Raw genomic sequence first — 22803 nt, 5'->3', positions numbered from 1 at the left:
CTTTACGGGTAATTCAACACCCCTCCGTATCTGTACCGAACAAACATCCCTATTTAGTTACTCTAAAACCAAAAACTTTGCATTCGAGCATATAGAGGTTTACACCACACTGTTCGCGATATATCGTTGCCGACTGTATACGTGATGCAGTGCAAGTAAGCTTTCCAAGGAGCAGGTGATGGAAAAAAGGAATTTTGCTCACAGGCGAGGGCTTAATTTGGGAACACCGGCTTAGGATATTTACGTGTGTCCGTCTTGACTTCGTGCGAGTGTGTGCTTGTGCGGGTCGGAGTGGGGAAATAAGTCTTGAAATTCAAACGAATACCTCCGCGCACCCGCATTGCCGACCGCAGAAATGTTTAAATATTTCAGCTCCTTTTTATATGCTCTTGATAGCTACACATCGTCTCATCATGTTGAAATGCGCGAAAAACGAAGTTGTGGTAGTTAAAGGGACCGTGCAACACGTCTTTCAACTTTTTTTATAGATCGTAAATGGTTTCAGAACATAGTCAACAAACAAGTGCATTATATATCCTTAGAATAGGGGGCCGCAAAGTACCTCAGCCAAAATTTTCTGCTGCTACCCATCAGATTGGAAACCTGCTCAAAATATTTTCCTCTTCCCAAGTCTGGCGTTCTTTGAGCGCTCGAATGATGACGTCATTACAGCAATGTAGGCGCTATTGGCCGCTTCATTTCTGTTGCAGTAATAAACGCATTCGATAGCCACTTAAAAAAGAAGCCAGAACAGCAAAGCGGAAAAGGCAGGTGGAAAGTTCTGCTGGGATGAACAAATCACTGTGCTGGCGATAACTAGCTTTTGCAATGAGTCCAGACGTGAAGGATAGAGTGAAACCGTACATCGCAAGTATTAACTGCAACTTGCGTGCAACAAAATTAAGATTTGGGCAGCGGGAACGGAGAGGGTGCGGAGAGACGGGGCTGAAGTACAGGAAGAGCATTTACTCGGTGGAGGAAGTTTCAGAAAGTTTTAAAATCAGAAAGTTTGGAGGCAGGAACATGGCACCGCACACACACAAGACCCACAAGACTGGTATGCTTGGAGGAACGTGGAAAAGGCGTTCGTCCTGCAGTGTAGACAAACGCGGTGATGATGGTTATCAATGATGATGATGATGATGATGATGCACCCGCACCTTTCTGTACGCGCTGATGCTGTGGCGCGTGAAGGCGAAAACGTGCGTCCAGACGATGAAGAGGCTAACCAGTACGTCGGTCTTGATGCCTTGCACCTCGGTCAGGCCGCCGCTCAGGCCCAGAATCTTCAGGCTGCGCCGGAACAGAGAGAAAGTCGCGCATGCGCAGTCGTCCTCGAGCTGATATACTCCATATCCCTTCTACGGTTCACTGCCGAGCTAGGGCTACAGTTGACCAGAAGTGAGCACGGTCGTAATAAGATCTTTGAACAACCGGGATAGTTCTGCAACCAAGGCGGTGCGCAAATTTAACACAAAATGAAAAATCATCACCCATCCCACCCTATGAATCTGAGGTGACGCAGAATTTCGAATAAAGTTAAGAGTTCATTTTACTGTCTTGATCGATGGCCATCGTGGTGAAACGTATGCACACACACTCATGGCCTTGTCTTTGTGGCGCTTCACAGCTTGGGGCTGACGACCACCGCCGCCCCGCGGAGCCGGATGAAACTAGACACGGGTGGCATTTCGACGTGCGCACCACCACGGGAGAGCGCAAGGAAAGGAAGTTCGGCCCGCACGCGCTTGCAGGGTCGACAAAGAGAGGGCGGTGCGAGCGTAGACATGGCCGATACCTGTCGCACAGCGGCAAATCGTTGAGAAACTTCGAGCTGAAGCAAGTTAAAAACCCAAGTGGAAGCAAACAACATCCCCAACAAACGAGCAAACAGCCCGGTACACATCAACGCCTTGCGCTATGAAACGCTTCACGTTTCAAAGACATGTGTTGCCTTTGCTTTTTTTTTATTACGAACAAAAAATCCACGGAACCCCGGCCATAAACAGCTACGCTGTAAAAAAAAAAAATGGTGCGCTTCGTCGTGAAACCCGGGAAGCGCGCATCTGTGGTAACGGGGCACGCACTAACGATTGCGGAAACTCCCGAAGGTGTCATGGTCAGTTGGCTTCACAAGGAAGCGTTTCAAGCCCCGGCATCAAAAGTCTCCGCCAGACGACGTGGCCGTCGTCGTAGTCGAGGTCTTAGCCAAACGCTTTTGGAGAAGTTGAATTACGACTGTCTTACCGGAATTAGAGGTGTCGTACTTTTGTGCAAAGTGAGGCGAAAGAAAAGCACACAGTAATTTTGTGCTCAGGGACGAACGTGCTGCAGTTTATTTTGGCTAATTCGCACTCCTCGCGGTTTCTCGTTTTTCAAACGTTTGCTCAAAGCCGCGTGTACCTGCCGGAACGGCTGCGGAATTCTCGTCACGTCATTAGTTTTAAAACTTTAACAGATGACTGTCCATGCTAGATAGCAGAGATATCACGTCACAACGAAAGCTTTCAGCTGAGCCGGTCACGACCACGCACTCCTCCCATACAAGGAGCCGACGTTTTCGGATAGTCGGAAGCGAGCGATAATTGCGGAACGTTTTCTGGCCAACTTCCCCGTAACCTGAAAGCTAGAACTTGGCACACTCAAGGAGTGTTCCGAGCGCATAAACGGGCTATTAATTTATCTCAGAACGCCTTATTACTGGAATCGCACGATCCTTACGCCTGCTTTCAGCGTCGGAAATCTCCTCCAGTCAAGCGTAACAATGTTCATGTGGCTTTGCTTGCGCTAAATGCAGCCACAAATTGGAACGCTTCGGCGCTCCCTCAAATCCGTCACATCGGGCGACTGAAGGCCTAAGGATACTTTCTTTTATTTATTTTTTTTTTAATTTTTATTCCTGATCGAGAAACGCTGGAAGCCGAACGCGGCCAACAAGCTTTCGCATGCGAACGATCGTGGCCATGGGCCGCGTTTAGCTCTAGGAATTATTGCGCTGCGGGTAATTGGACGGTGAAGTCGAGCCCAAAGAGGGTACACGATTGGAACTGTCGGGGACTATGACGGCTGCGCCTGTAGCGAGAGGCTCCGCACGCTACTCTGATTGTATTGCGTTTCGGCCTTTTGTGCGGTTTCTGTCGACCGAATTCATGACTGCGGAGGGATAACAAGTGTTCGGCATACGTTTAAGCTAACCCTTATATTTTAGCCGTGAGGGGTGCCGTCTAGAAAGTTACCAGCAAAGAAACATTACAGTCGGGCGAAAAAGCAACAACCATGGTGTCTGCTTTTTTTTATTACACCTTCAGCGCCACACAACCATCGACGCGAGATCCAATAAGTGCTGTCAATTCGCCATCCACTGACCCCCTTCGTGCAGTTCTATAGCAGCCGAAACGCCTATCCACCGCGCGCCTAACGCTGACATAACGGCGCCGGTGCTACCTGAGTGCTTAAACGCATCTTCGAAGAAACGCGCTTTGAGCTATCCGGCAGCTCCACAACACAACGCGATCAACCCCTCGCCAACAACATGCCCGAAGCACCGCAAGCAGCGGCGGCGGATCAAAGCAGCCTCGCAAACTAAACCGCGTTAAATTTAAGACGCCGCTGCATCGGCGCCCAGGCACTCACTCCTCTTTGGCTCGAAGTTTTTAATTCGAGATGGTTTCGACGCGGCAGCCCAGTTGAAGCTGCAGCCCCCGTTTCGGCGAGTGGAAACGCTGTAACAGTATACCTGCACCCTTAACAGGCAAGCGCGTATAACTGCGCAAGGACGCCCCCGTTATACAACCGGCCGGCATTCTATTACTCGTAACGACGCCTCACTGGGGGTAGAAACCGTTCAACATTACCCCTGCGGCGGGAAGACGGGTGTGTCTCAGGTGTTGCGGTTCGTTAGTGAAACCAAACCTATAGACCGAGCAAGGCGGAGGATGCACCGCTTGATGCGCTCAGCCGCCCCGGCTCGCGCGGAAAGATCGAACTATACCCGTTGCATGCACCGCGGTTGGATTGAACTGAAGGGAACGAGATACCTAGACTCGCCTTTCGACGCCGCCTTGGCACTGGCGAGCATAACAGAGTGCGGTGAAGCGCGTTGATCGGAGATGGCAAGCCCGCGGCGGAGCGTAAAAGCGGCCGGTAATTTCGGAAACTCGAGCAGTAGCTCGCGCTGTTCCGTGCCAGTTCGGATTCCGTTCGTGTATTTACACACCCGCCGAGACACGCACACGTAAACGAAAACACGTAACCAGCGAAGCGAAGCTTTTTTTGCGACTGCTATTTATGAGCAGAACATTACAACGTTCAGCATCGTATGTGCCCTCCGGGTATTTCCTTTCCTCTTTTTCTTTTTAGATGCGAAGCATCTCATGCTCGGGGCTGTGTCCCTCCCTCCCTCCCTCCCTTGTCGTCCGCCGCCTTCACTCTACTGCGCATGCGCGTCTCTTCAGCCCCGTCAGCGTTTGGGCTGGCGTCAGCGCAGTCCACTATATAAAGAAATAGTTGGGCGGCGCCCGGTTTTGATCCCACGACTCTCTGGCCGCAACGGGAGGTGCGTAGCGCTCTTACCACTGCGCTACATACCGAGACGGGAGCATGTGCTACGAACGCGCCTCATGTCCTTCACTCATTCGAACTACGTCAAGAAGCTACTGATACAACGAAGGCACGCGACGCTGAACGTCAACGGAAACGACGAGCTGAAAACTAATGGGAACTTCAGTCGACCCCATGGCTGCTTCGCATACTACTCAGGGTTCCCCTACGGGAAGATGGTGCAATTTTTTTGTCGCTGCTGGATGTGATTTGCGCCTAAGCCCGGCTTGTACGCCGTATTCAGAAACGTTCTTCGGACTGGTGGAAAGAAATGGAACAGCAGCTTTATACGGAACAAATGGAACCCAAGTGGTACCATGTTAACAGTGTACTCGTGTTCTTTGTGGTGCCATCCCTCGTGTTTGTGTGTTTGTGTCTGCGGTAAGCAATCCTTTCCGACTGAGCTAGCTGTCTGTGGTCTTGGGAAGTGGAGAATTTTAACGGAGTTTATGTATTTCATCGTTTGGGGATGATAAGCTCGGTGGTTGTCAGAGATGATGTCTCCGCCTCCCGCCATATTTTTTGTTTCTTTAACTACACTGCGGACACTTGCGATATGATCTTGGAAATGTTTCTGCGGCGCGAGACATTCCATAAAAGTTCTTCTTAAATAGGACGGCTTTGAGGCCTCCGCGCGGAAAGTGGCATCGATATAACAAACTGACAAGCAATAAAGTTCAACAAGTAATTTAAACAGCACGTGCACGCACACCTGTGTTTACAAACAATGATCCTGAACTCCAAAAGAAAACTTTTTAACGTGCCTTTCGAATAATGACATAGACGATAATACCGTTGTAGTACCTCGTAGTCTATTCCACTTTGCAATAGCCGAATAATGGGAAATGTTTTTTTTTAATCGGTCGAGAGTGAGGGGCGTAGATCATTATTATTAGCCGCAAACATTTTCAGGTTACGATTTGTAAGACAACTCACACCAAAAGTAATATACAAAAAATTGAAAAAATGCAGCGCCTGGCAGTTCGTTTTATTTGCAGTAGGTATGGACGTCGCGATTCCCCATCGACGATGTTGCAGTTGGCAAATCTTGAACCTCTTGAGGACAGACGAAGAGCTGCTCGACTTAACTTACTCCGTCTAATATATTTTTATAAACTGGAAATGAAGCCGGATAATTACATGCCTTCCTGTCACAAACACAGCTGCAGCATCACGCCAATCTTCGCAAGAACTAATATTTACAAACACTCTTTTTTTTCCCCAAATCAATAACTGAGTTGAATTTGTTGCCACGAAACTTAACTCTACTTTCTGTTCCAACGTAAAATGCGCTTTGTTTCCTGACTTTCACACTTTTCTTCTTTCATTTAACAACATGCTGTGTGCCTAAGAGTGTGGTGCTTTGATTTTGGGTTGTGTTGCAGTGCGTGTACTCTGCCTTGTGAAAACTCGCAAAACTTGACGGCGATTGACATGTTCTTCTTACCTTTGATATATTTTAGTAACAATTTTGTTGTAACTTCGTCGTACCTTTGTTTTACCTTTGAACGAGCTATACCTGAACGTACGTGGACCTCAAATGGTTCACAGTACATTATAAATAAATAAATAAATAAATAAATAAATAAATAAATAAATAAACAAATAAATAAATAAATAAATAAATAAATAAATAAGAAAAATTTATTAGTTATCCTTTTGGACAAAAGTACAGTTGCGCTTGGGTGAGAGAGTTTGGTAGCTGAGAATAAACGATTCTGCCTAATGACTGCGCCACCTCCTTGGAATGGGTAGTTTTTTTCTGGGCATGCCAACATATTTTGATCCTATGTCCGTCCCTCACCACTTCTCTTGACACCAACAATCATGTCCCATCCCTCTGATGGGGTCAGACACCAGCAGGTTCGCACTGAGAAGAACGGAAAACGCATTAACGACACTAGTGCTCGCATCACTTACAAGAAAAATTGGTAGGAAGCCAGTTCAGTGCCGTTGGTGCAGGGGGAACCGTACGAGGCCGTACTACCATCGGTTGACGCTTGGCCGTCCTCGTAACAACGCCGCTGCGATGGTTGGATGAATGAGAAATATTTTCGAAAGTTAAATACAGTTTGTTCCATTCATCAGTGCACAATTAAACGTTGAAGGGCCCTGCAACACTTTCTCCCACTTTTTTCGAAAACAAATGCTTTTAGAACGTAGCCAGACGACGCGTCCAGTACTTCGTTTAGGGGGTCGCAATGTACCTCAGCCAAAAATTACTGCTCTATGCGCATCTTTCAAACTTGCTCAACGAATTTTTCTCTCTCTCCCGGCCTTGGCGTTCTTCGACCGCTGGAATTGCGTCATTACAGCGGAGTAGCGGCTATTGGCAGGCTTCCTTTCGCTTGCAGCAATGAACGCATTCGACAGCCACTATACAAAGAAAGCCACATAAGCAAAGCAGAAACGTAAGGCGCGTCTGCTGACACGAGCAAATCGCGCAGCGCCGCTCCGTGCTGGCGATAACTGAAGGAAAGAATGAAAGCGTTTATCGAAAGTGTTGCAGTGTCCCTTTACAGCGATCCTTCCTATAGAGCAGGTACAGCAAACTCCGGTTGTAACGAAATCTTTATCAGAAATTTCGATTTACGCAAAGTTCACACCACGGTGAATCAGGAGCAAATATTCTGCGTTTTTAGAGAAGTATTGCATAAGACGAAGTCAGTTTTCTGACCCGAGTATTTTGTTGAAATGAGGAAATGCTGGCTGTATGTCATTTGGGACACAAATACAGATTCCTTAAAGGAGCCATGAAGAGAAAACAAAAGTTTGTTTTATTCGAAAGATTAGGTGTTTCATAGCACCCCGAGCGCTTTCCTGGAAGCAAATGATGCTTTATTCACTGAGAAATAAGGAAATTTAATCCAAAATTTTAAATCTCCCGCTAAAATTGCACATTCCGTGACGTGAACAATGGCGTCATACGAGCCGGTCCATGAAACAGGTACTTAGTATGTCGACTCCATATACCACCCACACGCGGGAGTCGACCGAGACGGCGGCCATTTTAAAAATACTAGTAAAACCTAGTGCACCCGCAGCCCTAGTCATGGAATCGCCTGATCCGGAGAACAAAACTCTCGCCGAGGAGCTCGGGCTTGCATTTAACAACCTCACACCACTTGAACGCTCAATGCTTCTAAGTGCACGAGCGGCAAGAGTTGTGGGATACGCGGTGGACGGGAAAGCGACCATTCCGCGATGGGCACAACAGACGAACGCCCAGCCGTCGGCACCGCTGCCTCGTCAGCCCCGTCGCGACGGACGAATATAGACTGGTACGTATGTGCCGTATTTTGATTACGGTTAATAATAGTTCAATTTCAGTAGCAGTATCATTTATGCCAGTTGGCCGGTGTCGTGTATGGAAAGCCGTTCGCGCGGCTCTCTGCTTCGACCAGAAAGATACGACCGTCAATGCGCGGTGTTTACGGCATTTTTTTCCCCCAAGGTCAGAGCGCTTTGACGAAGTCGGCGACGAGCGCCAGCATGTCCCAGGAGTGAGCTAACGTAAGGGTCCCTGCCGTAATCACTTCCTCGGAAATGAAGCGAGCACACTCGTACTTCCTTTAGCTCTCTTTCTCCTCGGTTTGCAAAGTTCAGAAAACGTAGCCAGTTGCTTCGCCGAGGTTCGTCGTTGGGCAGCACATGAAAGATCTCCTCACCGGGGATGTCGCACTCCCTCGACGATTTGCCCGTACTACATGGGAATTTCAAAACGTAGCAACGAAATTTCATTGTAAAGTACTCGAACAAACTGAAGTTTTGAGTGGTTGTAAACTGGAAACGAGCTCCTAACAATAGCAGCAAGCCAACACCATTCCGAAACTGCGACGACTGTCACTATCTCGTCGCTGCTTGCTGTTCCTTACTCACCTCGTTTCTATTTTTACCTTTGCTGGTTGGCGATATGACGGCCAACCTCCTGTGAAGGGATTACGATACCAAGCAAGGTCGCGGCTGTGCGTGCTGGGACGGTTCGTTGGCCTCTAAGAGCCTCGAACCCGAAAATTCGTCTGCGCGACGGCGAGATGTCGAGCTCGGCCGGCGGTATAGTTTCGTACGCATTAGCGCACACGCTTGCGTGTTCGTTCGGAACTTCAACCATTTACTCCACCGTTCTTTGTCACAAAAAGAATGTGCAGTATGTTTCACGGGCATTTAGCTCGCTATGCAAACTGTAAGCCCTGCCTAACATGCGTTTGCTTTTGCCGGCCTCCGCCAATCGCAGAGCATTCTCGAGTGACATCATAGGTTCTGTTGCGGAAAATGAGCTGGTGGGTCGCATGGTCATTTCCTTTTTTCCTAATTATGTAGCTTATTTGAGCGAAGTTTGCGTTATAAGTGGTGTCGTTATGGCTCTAATTAGGCAATCTTTCGAATGAACCAAACTTGTGTTTTCTCTTCATGGCTCCTTTAAAGACAGAAGCCTGAGGTGAAGCCTTCTAGCAGGCTTCACCTCAAGCGAGCCGCGAGCCGTGCGAATCATGGCAGGAGTTGTGCGGGTATGTGCGTATGCGCGGTCCTGAAGCGCGGAAAATCGGCGTCGCCTTCGCCTGGCAATGATTTCAGTTATGACTGCAAACGAGCGTTCATCGACATGAACAGCCATCTCGCGTTGCGTTAAATGCTGATTAAGCGGCGGTGCAGTGGTCACGTCACAGCTAAATGAGGTTAAGTGGCGGTATGTATACCTGCATTTTAACCCCCCCCCCCCCAACCCTGTAGTCCAGCCTCCAAATGAGGTATTTTCTGGTTTAATTATGTCACGGGATTACCTTTTCTTTGCATTGCTTTTCTATTTGAGATCGAAACATACAATTCAAATGTATTTTCTTTTTGACCTGTTACACATTGGTGGTACGTTAAAGATCTCTATTCTATGCGGCCGTTTGATGAAGTAAGTCGAGGAGATCATTGACAGCGATTTTCGCATGTAAAAGCATCGCGGTATCGTCCACTCAGTCGAGTAGAGGTAACACATGGAGTGGAGGACGGACTCCGAATACCGCAAAGTATGTCCCTGACCTCGGTACGCTTTCTGCTGAAACGCAGCTCCAGTGTCACCATCCGTTGAGTCTGTCACAATCAGGGTTGCCAGCTCCCCAGAAAGAAAAGTCGCCGGGAAATCGCCAAAAGTAGCCAAAAAAGTCCCCTTCCTAAAGTTAATGTTTGAAAAGGAGCCAGAAAAGTCGCCATTTTTAGCAAGGCGATGCTGGATAGTAGTTGTCGATTACTTTAGCGAAAAAAAAATGCAGGAATTCAAAGAAATAGAAAACCGTATTACAAATTTTAGTCGTTTGCTGTGGTTCGGGATAGCGACAACGGTTGACTACTGACTACAAAAAGCTAAAATGTGCAAGTTTAAGTGAAGCATCCAAAGAATTTGAATGACTTAAAACAGGCGTTCACTGCACCCCACGTTTTACCCCTGTCGTAGCTTCTTTGAAATCAGGTGCCTGTTATGCATCGTCATGCACATTTCCTGCCTCTCTGCAGAATATCTGAAGCTCCTCTAAAGTACTGAAGCATTACCCTTTAAACCGATGGCGTTACGTGAAGGCTTTGACACTATTCATACGACATCAGGTGCACGATGTGAAAAGGCAAGGCAAATTTCGATTTGCGCCGATAAGTAGCGCTGTGCGGTGGTATGTTTGAGTGACCGATTTGTTGGGACCTATTCTAGACTGATAACTGACCGGCCAGGCGTCACCCCTCTGCGCATGCGCTCTGGCACTCTTTGTTTTAAAGAGAATCTATATATCCTTCACTGATGGCGTTCAATGTCGCCCCAAAACGCTCTGCAGGAAAGCCAAGTTCACACAATGTGTTTCCACAAAGGGCACAGCAAGCGCTTCACGAAAAAGAAAACCCTTCCTGTGGCGGGAATCGAACCTGGGTCACTCGCGTTATGAAGCCGGCGTCTATCCGACTGCGCCATTCCGACGCACCAGATTTCGGTCTTTGACTCAGATTGCACAGGAGAAAGCTTTGGGCTAGTTCTGACAACTTCTTGCGTGTGTTTCCTCTTTTCTTTCCTTTCCCCGTCCGGTGTCATGTTCGCTAGAAGTATCAGTTTGTTACTTCGCGTTTTAACCATCTTTTTTTTTTGTTTTTAGACAGGCGCTTTGATTTTCTCTTCGGTCCCTCTCTGTCCACGGATCGACGGCGCAAATGTTTCCCCGGCCGTCGAAGTGAAAGCATACCGCGGCCTCGGAGGTGGTGAAGCAGGTGTCGAGGCGGGCGCCCCACTGGGCGTCGCAGTGCGCCCAGGGCACGTCCACTGAGTGCCAGAGGTAGAGCAGCGTGTAGGCGAGCACCACGTTTCCCAGCAGCGCCGTGAGCGCCGCCTGCAGGCACATGCTGGCGCCCAGGCCCCGGCTGGCCGGGCAGCACTGGAACACGCTGAGCAGCCCGGCGCCCGCGAACTGCCCCAGGCACATCTCCAGGCACAGCAGCGGCTTGGCCAGCAGCACCGTCGACAGCTGCGCGCAAACTAGCATCGTCATCGTCATGTTCCGCTCATCATAGGCTTTTATACTACAGTGGAACCCCAGTGGAACTTTCAAGGGACCGCGAGAAAGCGTCGTATGACCGGGGTGTCGTACGACCGGGGTGCGGGTAAATGCCGGACTAGTAGACGGCCTCACGCGACAAGTGGGCTAAGAACTTATTTAAACTACATATAGGAACAAGAGGGAAATCGGTCGCTGCAATCGCGTGCCGTCGTAAGCGCCGCCATAGTAGCTAGCAACATTCCTCATACACTTGGCTCGGCTATAGCCACATCGCTTCTTCTTGCCCTTGAAGCCAAAATAAATGAAATGAGCGACTTCTTTTGCTTGTTCGTTCATCTTGCATGACACGTCCAAATAACTCCCGAAAATAAACCTCTTGGAGCTCAATTTTTCTCATAATTTAACCATTTTAAGTAACCACCTCCAGTAATATTGTTCTTTTGCAGCCACGGGCAACTTTTGAGTTTTTTGGTGAGCCATGATGCCAGTTCAAGTGGAAGGTTCCTACCCGGTACGAGACGGCACGCTCGCGGATGCGGCGTGGCTTGCCCCGACACTGGCGTCAGATTTCCCTCTTGCATGCATGAGTGTGAAACTACGGTTGCGTGCATGACGACTATGGCCCCTTTTACAAACGTCTATCGAAAACTTATTTGCCCACTGAATTTTAGGATGATAGTCTTGTACAGCTCGTTGAGGAAAAAAGCCGGAGTCCGGCATCCGTAACGGCAACGGCTCCTTCAGAAGCGTTCCGTACCACTAAGCGGTCTATATAGCGAGACCTTAAAGGGACCCTGCAACACTTGTCATCGACTACTAGTAATGTATTTTGGGATAAAATCTATTGTCCCAGAAATCTCCTCCCGCAAGAATTATGAAAATTCGTTCACAATTAACGAAACTACATGCGATGAGAAATCGCGCATAATCGTTCCCTCTCAACTCGACCGCGGGCAACGCGACGAAAGCTGCGCGCTCTCTCCCGGAGAGGGGTGCGGCTCGCGGCGTTCTTTTCGGCGGCCTTCGATATATCAGATGCCGGGTAGTTTTCTCCTTTTCTCCGCAACGCGGAGGGGCCTATTTCCGGTCTGGTGCCACAAAAAAGCAGGCATGGGTGCCTGCTCGCAAGTGCGCGCTCGGGCTCGTAGGGTGTTTTTGAAGCAATAAACGTTTGTAGTCGAGTGGTCCCGTTGAAAGGGAAGTATTGAGCTCATCACTCAAACTCCGCGCGCACTCAAAACACAAAAGAAACGGCAAAACTGTGCGTACAGGTTCAGGCATAGAAGAGGTTCGTACACAGCGATGACGACGACGGAAATGGGAGAATCTACCCGCGAAGTTGACCAGTGACAGCCGATCGGGCAGCCATGGCCTATGTGACGTCCCTCAGGCCATGCATAATGAGGACAATTGAAGAGAGAGCGGTTTGTTTGTCCACGTCTTTCACATCGATTTGCGCGCTCACCGCTTCACGTGCACGTGTAATATTTGGCTCAGGTATTCCTGGCAGTGTAATCTAAACGTTGCACACGTTTACTTGCACTGCTCAAAGAGTGTTGCAGGGTCCCTTTAAACACGGCAGTAGCGAGAGGTGGCTTTTTCGGAAGCGTTCATTGCACGAGGAGTTCACACGGCCGCAGGAACGAGCAGCGCCGCAACGCGTAAGAGACAGATGGAAGCCTTACGAAAGCGTTGAGTCGTGTTGCAAAGCAAACGTTCCCAAGCGGCAAGATTACAAAGCTCTTAGACTACGCCAGGCGGAAGCAATGCGTTTCTGCGCCCAGCTGGACATTCGTGCTCTCGCATTCACCACTCTGGAGGGGTGCTTAGGTGTCCTCGGACTTGTTATTGCTTATTTAATAGATACACCGACTTTTTCTACGTGCCCAGTGCTTCTCGTACCATCCCTTGGCAGGTATTCGGCTATTTATACGCCATCTCACAAGCTAGTAGCAGCAGGCTAAAAGCCGCAAAGCCTGCTGCGGCATATGCTCTGTTCCTTGATTCCATCAGTGAGGCATTGTCGCGCATATTAATGTAATTTAAGATCCACCAGGAGGCCTAAATGTGGGCTGCTTTAAGCTGTGTGGCTTTGCAATTTTTTTACTTCCGTCTAGGGAAGAAGTTCACGCTACTTCACACCTGAGTGTGAAGTACAATAAAATAAAGTATAATAACATACAATAAAATCACAACAAAATAAAGTACAATAGAACAATAAATTTACAAAATTACAATAAAAGTACTATACAATCGTAGTTACCTCATAAGGTAACTACGATTGTATAGTACTTTTATTATAATTTTGTAAATTTATTATTTTAGTGTACTTTATTCTGTTGTGATTTTATTGTATCTTGTTGTACTTTATTTTCGCAACCTCGTTGCGGACTCTGGTTGGTCTAGTTGGTGCTTCAGTATACTGAAGCACCACAACTAGACTTTTCTGCCAACAAGCGAAAACACTAGTTGAGTATGAATCAAAAGCTATAATGAAAACACCGAGCACAACCTCACTGATCGATGTTTTCAAATCGCCGTATAAACAGCATCTCATCGTGGTTCTGGTTTTTGTACATAGCTTGAAAGCCATCCACCACAATTACTGGCTCGTTCAAGCCCTCCTCAGAATTCTGCCCACTTTTCTCGAGCAATTCCTAAAGAATTAAGGTACTTGCCTAATTGATAGAGTGCTTCTGTACAGCAATGGGGTACTTTGGAATCTGTGATAGGCATCCTCGGGATGTCTCGTTACGTGGCACGTTCGTATATTGTAAGGCCACTTCAACCCGGGAGCTCAATCACTTATTTCATCGGCAGGCAGGATAGCGCTACGCCTTCACCTTCTAGATTAAGAAGCCTTCACATTGTTATCAATCGTTCCTAGTTTAGCAAGGACAATTATTAACAGGCCCTAGCGTCAAAACCGACTCACAATATTGGTAATAAGTGGCGCGAAAATTGTTACCAGCCTGACACCGCGAAAAGGCCTTCTCACGTGCGAGTTGTTGATTGCGTGCAAGCCGGACCAGACGCGGGAAACGAGCAATCGACGGTACAAAGACGAGTAATCGAAATTTAAAGAACACCATCCCGCCTCCCTCTCTCCTGTTTGAAATGGCTCCCTTAGAGCAGGAACTGGATCGTCTGCGATGGCCGATCCGGACAGAAACGGCTTCAATAGAGTCTCTTTGAGCGGCACGTAAAGTGGGGGAAGACCGCTTCATCGATTGCATGGTCGAGCAATTGAGCCCCGGTTGTGGATGAATAGGAGGCGTTGTTGATTGGAGCCGTTTAAGGTAGGCGCGTGGGAGTTTATCATTCCCGGGTGGGGTCGCGGCGGTGAGAGATGGCTGAGTAGATGAGGGCCTGGTCGTTAATGAAGACCGGATGTGAGTCATCGCTCTCCCGCACCGTTGCTCCGGCGATTAACGAAGGAGCAGTGTACACGAAGGACCCCAGATGAGACGGAGAGCGAGCTCGCGCTACAGTCTATGGGCTCTTTAAAAATGATTCACACTCAGCCGTGCTCACGTGATTGGAGAGCGAAACTGTTAAAATACCGACAAAAGTGGTGTCACGAAATAAATGACATGTGCGGTTTGAATGGCGATATGGCAATAATTTATTTACGAGCTTGCTGACCGGAGCTGCAGTCCCGGAGACTGCAGAAACAAGGCGCGGTTGTTTGTGGCTTTGTGATTTAATATTCTTCTGAATTTGTTATCCTGATGAAACATGTAAGGACCACAGTTTGGTCCTGGCGGGCAAATATGAGGCCATCCGTTCGACGCCGGATTGGGATGCGGATGAAATGTGGCTTAGGAGCGGCAGCCTCGCGTTATGCGTGTGAAACCTACGACTAATAGTTGTACATGATTAATGCCGCTGCCAGACATACCAGTCAAACATCATGTGTTTCAAGATAGTACCAATAAAACATGCGTGTGAGTGTAAGCCATTTCCAGCAACCATACTCCTCCCGTAGAAGCAACGTTACTATAGTAACGTTGTGTAGAAGGCCATACATCGACAGCAGACAGGATTTCCTTATTGTTTACAAATCCAAGGTAAACTAATTATGACAAGAATATGAAACTCGGCGTAATCATAGCGTCGTCTTAGAGGCCAATGGTACTGTCAATTTTTTCAAGATATCTTCATTAGATTTGGAGCTACAGACATTTCATCGATTGATTGATTTATTTATTGATCTATCGATTAATTTATTGATTGAGTTTCCGGTATATTAATCGACTGGTTGATTGAGTGTTCGAGTAATTGAGTGATTGGTTGATTAATCTATTGAATTATTGATTTATTGATTCAGTGCTCGGTTAATTTATTGGTAGACTGATTGATCGATTGAGTGTTCGATCGATTAATTGATTTATTGATTGATTGATCTATCGATTAATTTATTGGTAGATTGATAGATCGAGTGATTTAATTGGTGGATTGATTGATTGGTCCAGTGATTTAATTGATTGATTGATTGATTGGTTAATTGATTGATTGATTGATTGATTGATTGATTGATTGATTGATTGATTGATTGATTGATTGATTGATTGATTGATTGATTGATTGATTGATTGATCATAATCTTGGGGTTATGACGTCTGTCATCTCACCAAAGAAGCTAATGTATACTATTGTACTACTCTTGATTTTAGAACTGCAATTAGAGACAGCTTCTCATTTTTTCCCGTAACAGGTTGTGACTGTCATGCCCTTGAGGACGCGGGTTCGATTCCCTGCCCCGGCGGCTGCTTTTGTGATGGAGGCGAAAAGCAAGAACGCCCGTGTGTAGGAGACTTCGGCGCACGTCAAAGATCCCCAGGTGTTCAAAATTAATCCGGAGCCCTCCACTAAGGCGCGCCTCATCGCCTGCGCTGCGTCGACGCGTTAAAACCCTACAATCAATCAATCGATCAATCACTGTCATGCCCTTTTTCCCCCTCCTGCTTTTCGTCCACCAGCACTCCAATTTTCTTTTAATTACATCCACAGCCTGGTAGTTCCCTTTCTCCGCGTATCACCTTTAAACCCTAGGGCTTGGGGAAACCCAATACTTCCCTAATGTAGATTGGAATGCGCACATTCTGATACACCCCAGCACAACATGCCCCTGAACGAATACGCCTCAACGCCTGTCATATTTTGTGCTCGTAGCAATTCCATCAAAATAGGAATCAGCCCTAAATTTCTTAACGCGCATGCTCACTACAGTGCTTAGCTTTAAACATACAAACACGCTAGATTCGGCCGAGGATTCAACGCGTAACCTCGAGCACAGCAACGAGGCCCCTAAGCGACACATAAGCCACGACGGAGAAAACCACCTAACAAAACTTTCGTTCCCTTTTACGAAACGCTTAGCGGTACACGCGAAAAGAGAAAGAAGCACTGTCATTCTAAACCCCGCGTCATTAATTCTGTCATTATTTTCCCCCGCACGTAGGCGCTGTGGAGACAATGAAGCGTGCGGCGTTGTGACACAGACTTGCGGCCGCGTGCGACTTGGTGTCCATCGTACACGCAATTAATTGCGTTTCCCGCCCAATTAGCGCGCCAGATAGCATCTCTCCCGCAAAGTTGCTCGCGCGACACGCGTGCTCTGACACGTCGTTAACAGCTCGTAGAGCCCTCTTCTTGCCGCCGCCTCGCATTTGGCTTGGGCCGGCCGGATGTTGCAGCGCCAGCGTGGCCAGGAATTCTTGCGAGCGTCCGTTTGGTAAAACGGGGAAGAAAATTCGTTAGCAAATGCTCCCTCCAAGTGTTGCGCAACACCTCCGGCCATGGCTCCGTATGAGGCAGTCATGCGGGATGCCAGTGGGAGTTCGTGGTTGAGGGATACCAGTGGGTGATGATGGCCCTTGCGACGCGCGTGTGGGGAACGTTCGTGGTTTACGAGTCATCACTTAGGTTTTCGTTTATGTTTGACACCGCTTCGTTGCCCAGCAAACTTGTATAGACCTTTTCAACTTACTATACGCGTGCCACACGAAGACGAAAAATGACATTAAGTGTTTAAGTTAAGATACCGAATGACATTGTTTTGGCGGGCCGTGGTACACGCGAAAATGCAACGGCATTAAATGTTGCCTGCTGCTGATAATGACCAAAAAGAGAAATTCACTCACATTTTGTAAGTTCTTAACGTAAAAAAGACGTCTTAACAAAAGCTAAAAATGATTTTTGTGGAAGAAAACGTTATGAGAAATAGTGTTTTCTAAAAAAATGGTGTGAGCCGTTCCTAAAAGTAGCTACAGAAGCTGCATGCCGTCCCCTGCCAGCGGTAGCCAAATCGGAAAAACTCAAAACGCGTAACAGGGTGTTTTGCCCTTTGCCGCTGTTTTACTGAACATCTTCAGAACTTCGCCACCAAGAGTGCTCAAAAAATCGTATTATTTCGAAGTTAAGCTACGTTTCCGCGTCAACACTCTGGTGCTGAGAATTTTGTTGGTTTCATTTGGTGCTCATCGCGTTCGAGAGTAGGCAGAGTTAAGGTGTTCGTGAAGGTGAACGAGTTGTGCGGAACTCCTTAAACCAAAAATGACATTAGGGCGAATGGCGTTAGATTTTTGCGTGTATCAGCGAATTAATGGCATTAAAACTTAGGCAATACGCACTAAATGTCATTTTTCGTGCACGTGTGGCACGCGTATTACTCGTCCTGGGAGCATAGCTGCGCATGCGCAACAAAGTCCTGAACAATCCAAGATGTTACTGATTTTTTAAGTGATGAGAAATGTCTATAGAAGCCCGTGCGTGAGTGGGAAATTCACGAGTGCGATCGTGGCGTGATGGTGCGTTGCTGCTTCAAAAACTGCGCACGGGTTCCGTTTTCAGTGGAGGACGAGTCGTTTTTTGTGTTTTGCCCGCTAAGAATTTCCCGGCCGCACGCCGATATCGCAGGGTAGGAAGTGATGGGGGAACGTCAGCAACTTTTTCAGTTTTAACAGCGCAGCTGTTTAAGCTTGAGCTTGGTCCGGTGGCGTTAGCCGAAAAAAAAAAGCCAAGCGAGAAAACTGCACCGCCTGTAAAGGGTGCACCACCGCAGATAGTGTGTTATAACAGTGAAGCCGGCTTTCGCACCTGCCCGAATGTGAGCCCAAGTGGCATTGCGTATGCGCACCCCTTACTACACCGTTTTAAAAGTGATAGCCTTCTTTGGGCTATCACTTGCCGCATGCCGCAGCTTGCAAAAAACATGCCGCATCACTTGCCGCATGCCGCATCTTGCAAAAAACATGCCGCACCTTGCACTACTGGTACAATGTTGGAGAAACATTCTTCCCCCCTGGGATCCGCTGTCAGTGTCGGGAACCGACCAGAATGGCATTTACGTAACGTCCGGTTAAACTTGGCATCACCCCTCAACACTTAGCCAGAGCCTAGCAAGGACATTGCGAAACCTAACAAAACTTAGCAATGCCAAGCTAAGCCTAGCAAAACCGGAAGACGTTAGGTTGATTTCCAGCTACGCTGTTTCTCCAGGCTAGCCCCACTGGTGCAAGCTGCGGCGTTGTTTTGCTTTTCGAAAATGAGAGTTACGGTGACCTTAAGAAAAAAAGGGAGAGAAAAAAGGAGAAAAAAAGGGAGAGAAAAAAGGAGAAAAAAAAGGGGAAAGAAAGGGTTTGTTGTTTTTGAATCGTTAAGGAATATGCAATGAATAATCAGAAGCCGCGGGTTTCTCATGCTCTACAAGAGGACAAGACATGTTAAATTTCGCGCTGCTTTTACAAACCCTACAAGAGGTAGACATCCTGTCTACACAGCCACAATCCCGGAGGCGTGAATACCGCCACTCCGCTTCCACATTGTATCTTAGTGTTGATCGAAATGACACCTTCTGCAAACGTGTCTAGCTCGGGCATACCAAAACTCATTTGCCGGCATTGCGTGCCTTTAAAGGTACTCTGCAGCACTTTCAATTAACGCTTTCACTGTATCCTTCACGTCTGGAAGCAATGCGAAAGCTATATAGTCATCGCCAGCACGGAGCGGCACCGTGTTATTTGCTCGTCGAGCAGATACACCTTCCATTTCCGCCTGGATTTTGCTGCTTTCTTTTAAAGTTGCTATCGAAAAGCGTTCATTCCTGCAACTGAAGAAAAGCCGGCTGATAGCCGCTACACCACTGTAATGACTTAATTTCAGTCGTAGAAGCCCCCCAAGACCGGGAAAGAGAAAAACTTTTGAGCAAGTTTTCAAGTTATCTGACGGGCATGTAGCAGTAATTTTTGGCTGAGGTACTTTGCGACCCCCGCTGACGTACCTGCGACCCCCGCTGAAGCTTCGGTACTTAGCGAGTAAGCATTGGAAGTGTTTCTAACTACGTTCTGCAAGCATATAATATTTAGAAATAAGTTGAGAACACTGTAGCAGGGTTTCTTTAAATGCAGACGCAGCACCCTTGCATTTTTTTTTTCTGGAAGTGACGTACTCATCGACCTACTTGCTTCAGATGTTCGTTCGCGTGAACAAGGACGTTGCGGGCTCCAAAACAAGCGAGAAGCTGACAACACGCTACGCCTATTTCGGTTACAATGACACATGCGCGGGTTTTTGCACCAAAACTTTAACCGCATTAAAATAAGGTAAGAGAAACGTATTGGGTCGTAAAGACACGTCGATTTTTGCCCCTGGGCATGTCACCTCCTATGGACCGATGCAAACACCTCGCTTAAACTTGCATCAGTTGTCTACAAAAAGTTCGCATTGCTTGTTTTTATAGGCCCCGTGGCAACGTTCTCTGGTGCGATGCTCATGAACGAATTATTAACATCGGAGCTGTTGTTTCTGGCCGTTATGCGTGCGGCGTCATAAGAAATCCTCGGGTCGAAGTTGCTCCTACTGTTTAAAGCGCACTTAAGCACGCGCCTCCGGAGGAGCACCCGCCAAAACCCCTCCAACACCATGGTTGAAGAGTTTCAAGAATCACTCTATACTTAAGCTGCTCTCACCAGGAAGTGAGAGGTTGTTGTAGTTGCTAATGATGATGATGATATTTTTGGTGCATGCGTAATGCAGCAGAGCATGCATCAAATGCTGTGACAGAGTTTACTCGAATGTCCGGTTTACCAAACCCCCGCCAACACCGTGGCTGAAGAGTTTCACAGCTTTAAGCTGTTCTCAGCAGGAAGGGAAAGGTTGTAGTCGATAATGATGGTGATGATGCTTTGTCGTGCATGCATAGTGGAGAAGGGCATGTATCAAATGCTGTGGCAGAATATACTCCAATGTCCCGCTAACCAAACCTCTGCAACATCATGGTTGAGTTTCACAGGTCACTGTATACGTAAGCTGCTCTCCCCACGAAGGGAAGGGTTGTTGTAGATGCTAATGATGATTATGATGTTTTGTGGCACATTCATCGTGGAGCAGAGCATATATCAAATCCTGCACAGAATTTGCTCCTAAATCCCGCTAACCCAGGCCTCCACTATGGTGGTCACGTTCCAGAGGCTGCCGTGGAGTAAGAGCTGCTCTCACCAGGAATGGGAGCAGGAAGGATCCACCTCCGCCCTCGTAGATTACTTTGGGCAGCCTCCACAGGTTTCCGACGCCCATGGTGACGCCGAGGCAGCAGAGGAGCAGCTCCGCCTTGCGCTCCCAGCGGGCACGGTCTTCAGACATGGCGATAGCCTCCGGGCTGGCCGCCCTTCGGGGTGCACCGTGTTACGGCTTGCGCACCGATGCACACTGCTCCACCTGCGTTCGTTTGAGACTTCTTTCTTGCCTATGCCATCGTCAAAAGGTTTTCGTTTCATCGTCCGGGTGTAAGGGTACAAGCCAGCTCCTTCAGCAATCAGGCGTGCCAGCGGGAACTGGCGCGGACACCAGACTAATGGAATGAGAGTTTCACACAAAGCTCTGGGGGAAAAATCTCTCCTGCACTTCACACATTTCTATGTGGTGCTGAAACTGAGGAAAAATACTAACGAAAAATGCGGGAATTCAGCCAAGTATACTGTCCAGTGTACATTAGCTGGACAAGGTGGCCAATTTCTCAGGATTGGCAGTGTCGTTCCCGATGCTTGCAGGACGTGTTTTTAATTAGAAAGCTACCAATAACGAACATGTTCTTTCGATCAGTATAATTGCGACACGCCGTAAGGCAGGCAACTATGAAATCCTTAGACTCACCCAAGATAACGCACCGAGAAACGGAGTTGAGACGGCTCACTGTGGGCTGACCTACGGTGGACTCCGATCGCTGAACGTGTGGAGGGCTTTCCAATCGCAACGGAGCTCTAGTCCAGCGTCGCAACGTTGCCGGCAGTCCCTCACGTCGGTGCCGTGCTTAGAAAAGTTCTCCCCCGCAGTGACGGGTTTAGACACAAGTTGAACCAAGAACGCAGCGTACGCGTCCCTGCCCTCTGCACTTATAAATTCGCCGACGTGTCGCGCTTTCTAGCGTCCGGTTACGCTGTTCCTGAGGTACCAGTAGGGGATTCACGAGCCTTGGACTGCTGCTGTAACTGGGGATCCCCGTTCCAGCAATTCCTCGCGCTGTGCTGGCTCGTGGTTCGTGGCTGCTATCTGATGGTGATGATGATGATGGCTTCGAGAACGACCCTTAAATCCTTCTCTTTCGTTCTTTGATCAAGTCACCCGACGACGACGACGACAGTGGTGATTATGATGGCGATGACAAGGAAAATAAGAAGAATCTGATGATGTTGGTGATGGGGGTGACGATGATAATGATGGTGAAGTCACCCACGGCCTATTAGATACAAGTCCTGCTCTTCCGGCGCAATGTGTAATGTTAACTAAACGTGGTCATATGATGCACCGCGTATCCAAATCGACCTAAATGATGCCGAACCACCCTTAACAACGGAAATAACGCGCAGAATAGAATTTAGAAATTGTTTTTACAATGAAAAAATCGCAAAAAAATGGGTTGGGGCTCCAACCCACGCCGCCACCGTTAGAACCCAGAATTCTACCTCGAGGCTACAAAGGCCGAACGTCGGGATCCCTTTACCAGTCGCTCGAAAGAGTAGTGCGAGTGCTCACAAAGAACCAGTGGACGTAGCCAGCTTATACAGGAAGTTTCTGACTTGTACACAGAGGGGAACGGAACCCCACATCCCATATACCTTGTGTGTGTGTGTGTGTGTGTGTGTGTGTGTGTGTGTGTGTGTGTGTGTGTGTGTGTGTGTGTGTGTGTGTGTGTGTGTCTGCGTGTGCGTGTGCGTGTGCGTGTGTGTGTGAGAGAGAGAGAGAGGGAGAGAGAGAGAGAGAGAGAGAGAGAGAGAGAGAGAGAGAGAGAGAGAGAGAGAGAGAGAGAGAGAGAGAGAGAGAGAAGGCATTTAATGGTAAAGGCGAGGTTTGCCATAGAAAAAAACATCAAAGTCTACGTATTCAAAAATATGAGGTGACGCGCACAAATTTTCGAACACATTCACAGAATTTAGCAACAAAGTTAGTCCCAACACTTCGTCCAAGCAGGCGCTCCGCAAGAACGCAAACACAGCTTTGGTCGCCCGCAAGGCTTGACGTAAGTCCGACCGAGGGTCCAACTAAAACTGGCTACATTTGAAGGCCTAAGTCGTCCGGCATACACAGAGACGTACGTTCGGGCAGTCTGCTTGGCACTGGGAACTTTGAGCATGTGCAGGTGACATGTTCGATATCTTCTCCTACGTCACATGTCGAACAA

At 48.0% G+C, this 22803-nt stretch overlaps 1 protein-coding gene across 1 annotated transcript in view; it reads right to left on the bottom strand.

Moving 5' to 3' along the window:
• The window catches only part of LOC144159917 (sodium- and chloride-dependent glycine transporter 2-like), a 39515-nt gene extending 18747 nt beyond the window's left edge, over positions 1-20768 (bottom strand). Inside the window, exons 1-4 of the mRNA XM_077691571.1 lie at positions 20625-20768; positions 10812-11090; positions 1629-1798; positions 1161-1293 (exon numbers count right to left, since the gene is read on the bottom strand). Of these exons, the coding sequence (XP_077547697.1) occupies positions 1161-1293; positions 1629-1798; positions 10812-11090; positions 20625-20768 (726 nt within the window). The remainder of the gene's footprint in view (positions 1-1160; positions 1294-1628; positions 1799-10811; positions 11091-20624) is intronic.
• Positions 20769-22803: the final 2035 nt, after the last annotated feature.

Source organism: Haemaphysalis longicornis, unplaced genomic scaffold (assembly GCF_048455015.1).
Source record: "Haemaphysalis longicornis isolate Haplotype H1 unplaced genomic scaffold, Haemaphysalis longicornis Haplotype H1 scaffold_10, whole genome shotgun sequence".
Taxonomy (NCBI): Eukaryota; Metazoa; Arthropoda; class Arachnida; order Ixodida; family Ixodidae; genus Haemaphysalis; species Haemaphysalis longicornis.
The sequence above is the reverse complement of the archived record's forward strand: the minus strand, read 5'-3'. Positions and strand labels throughout refer to the sequence as shown.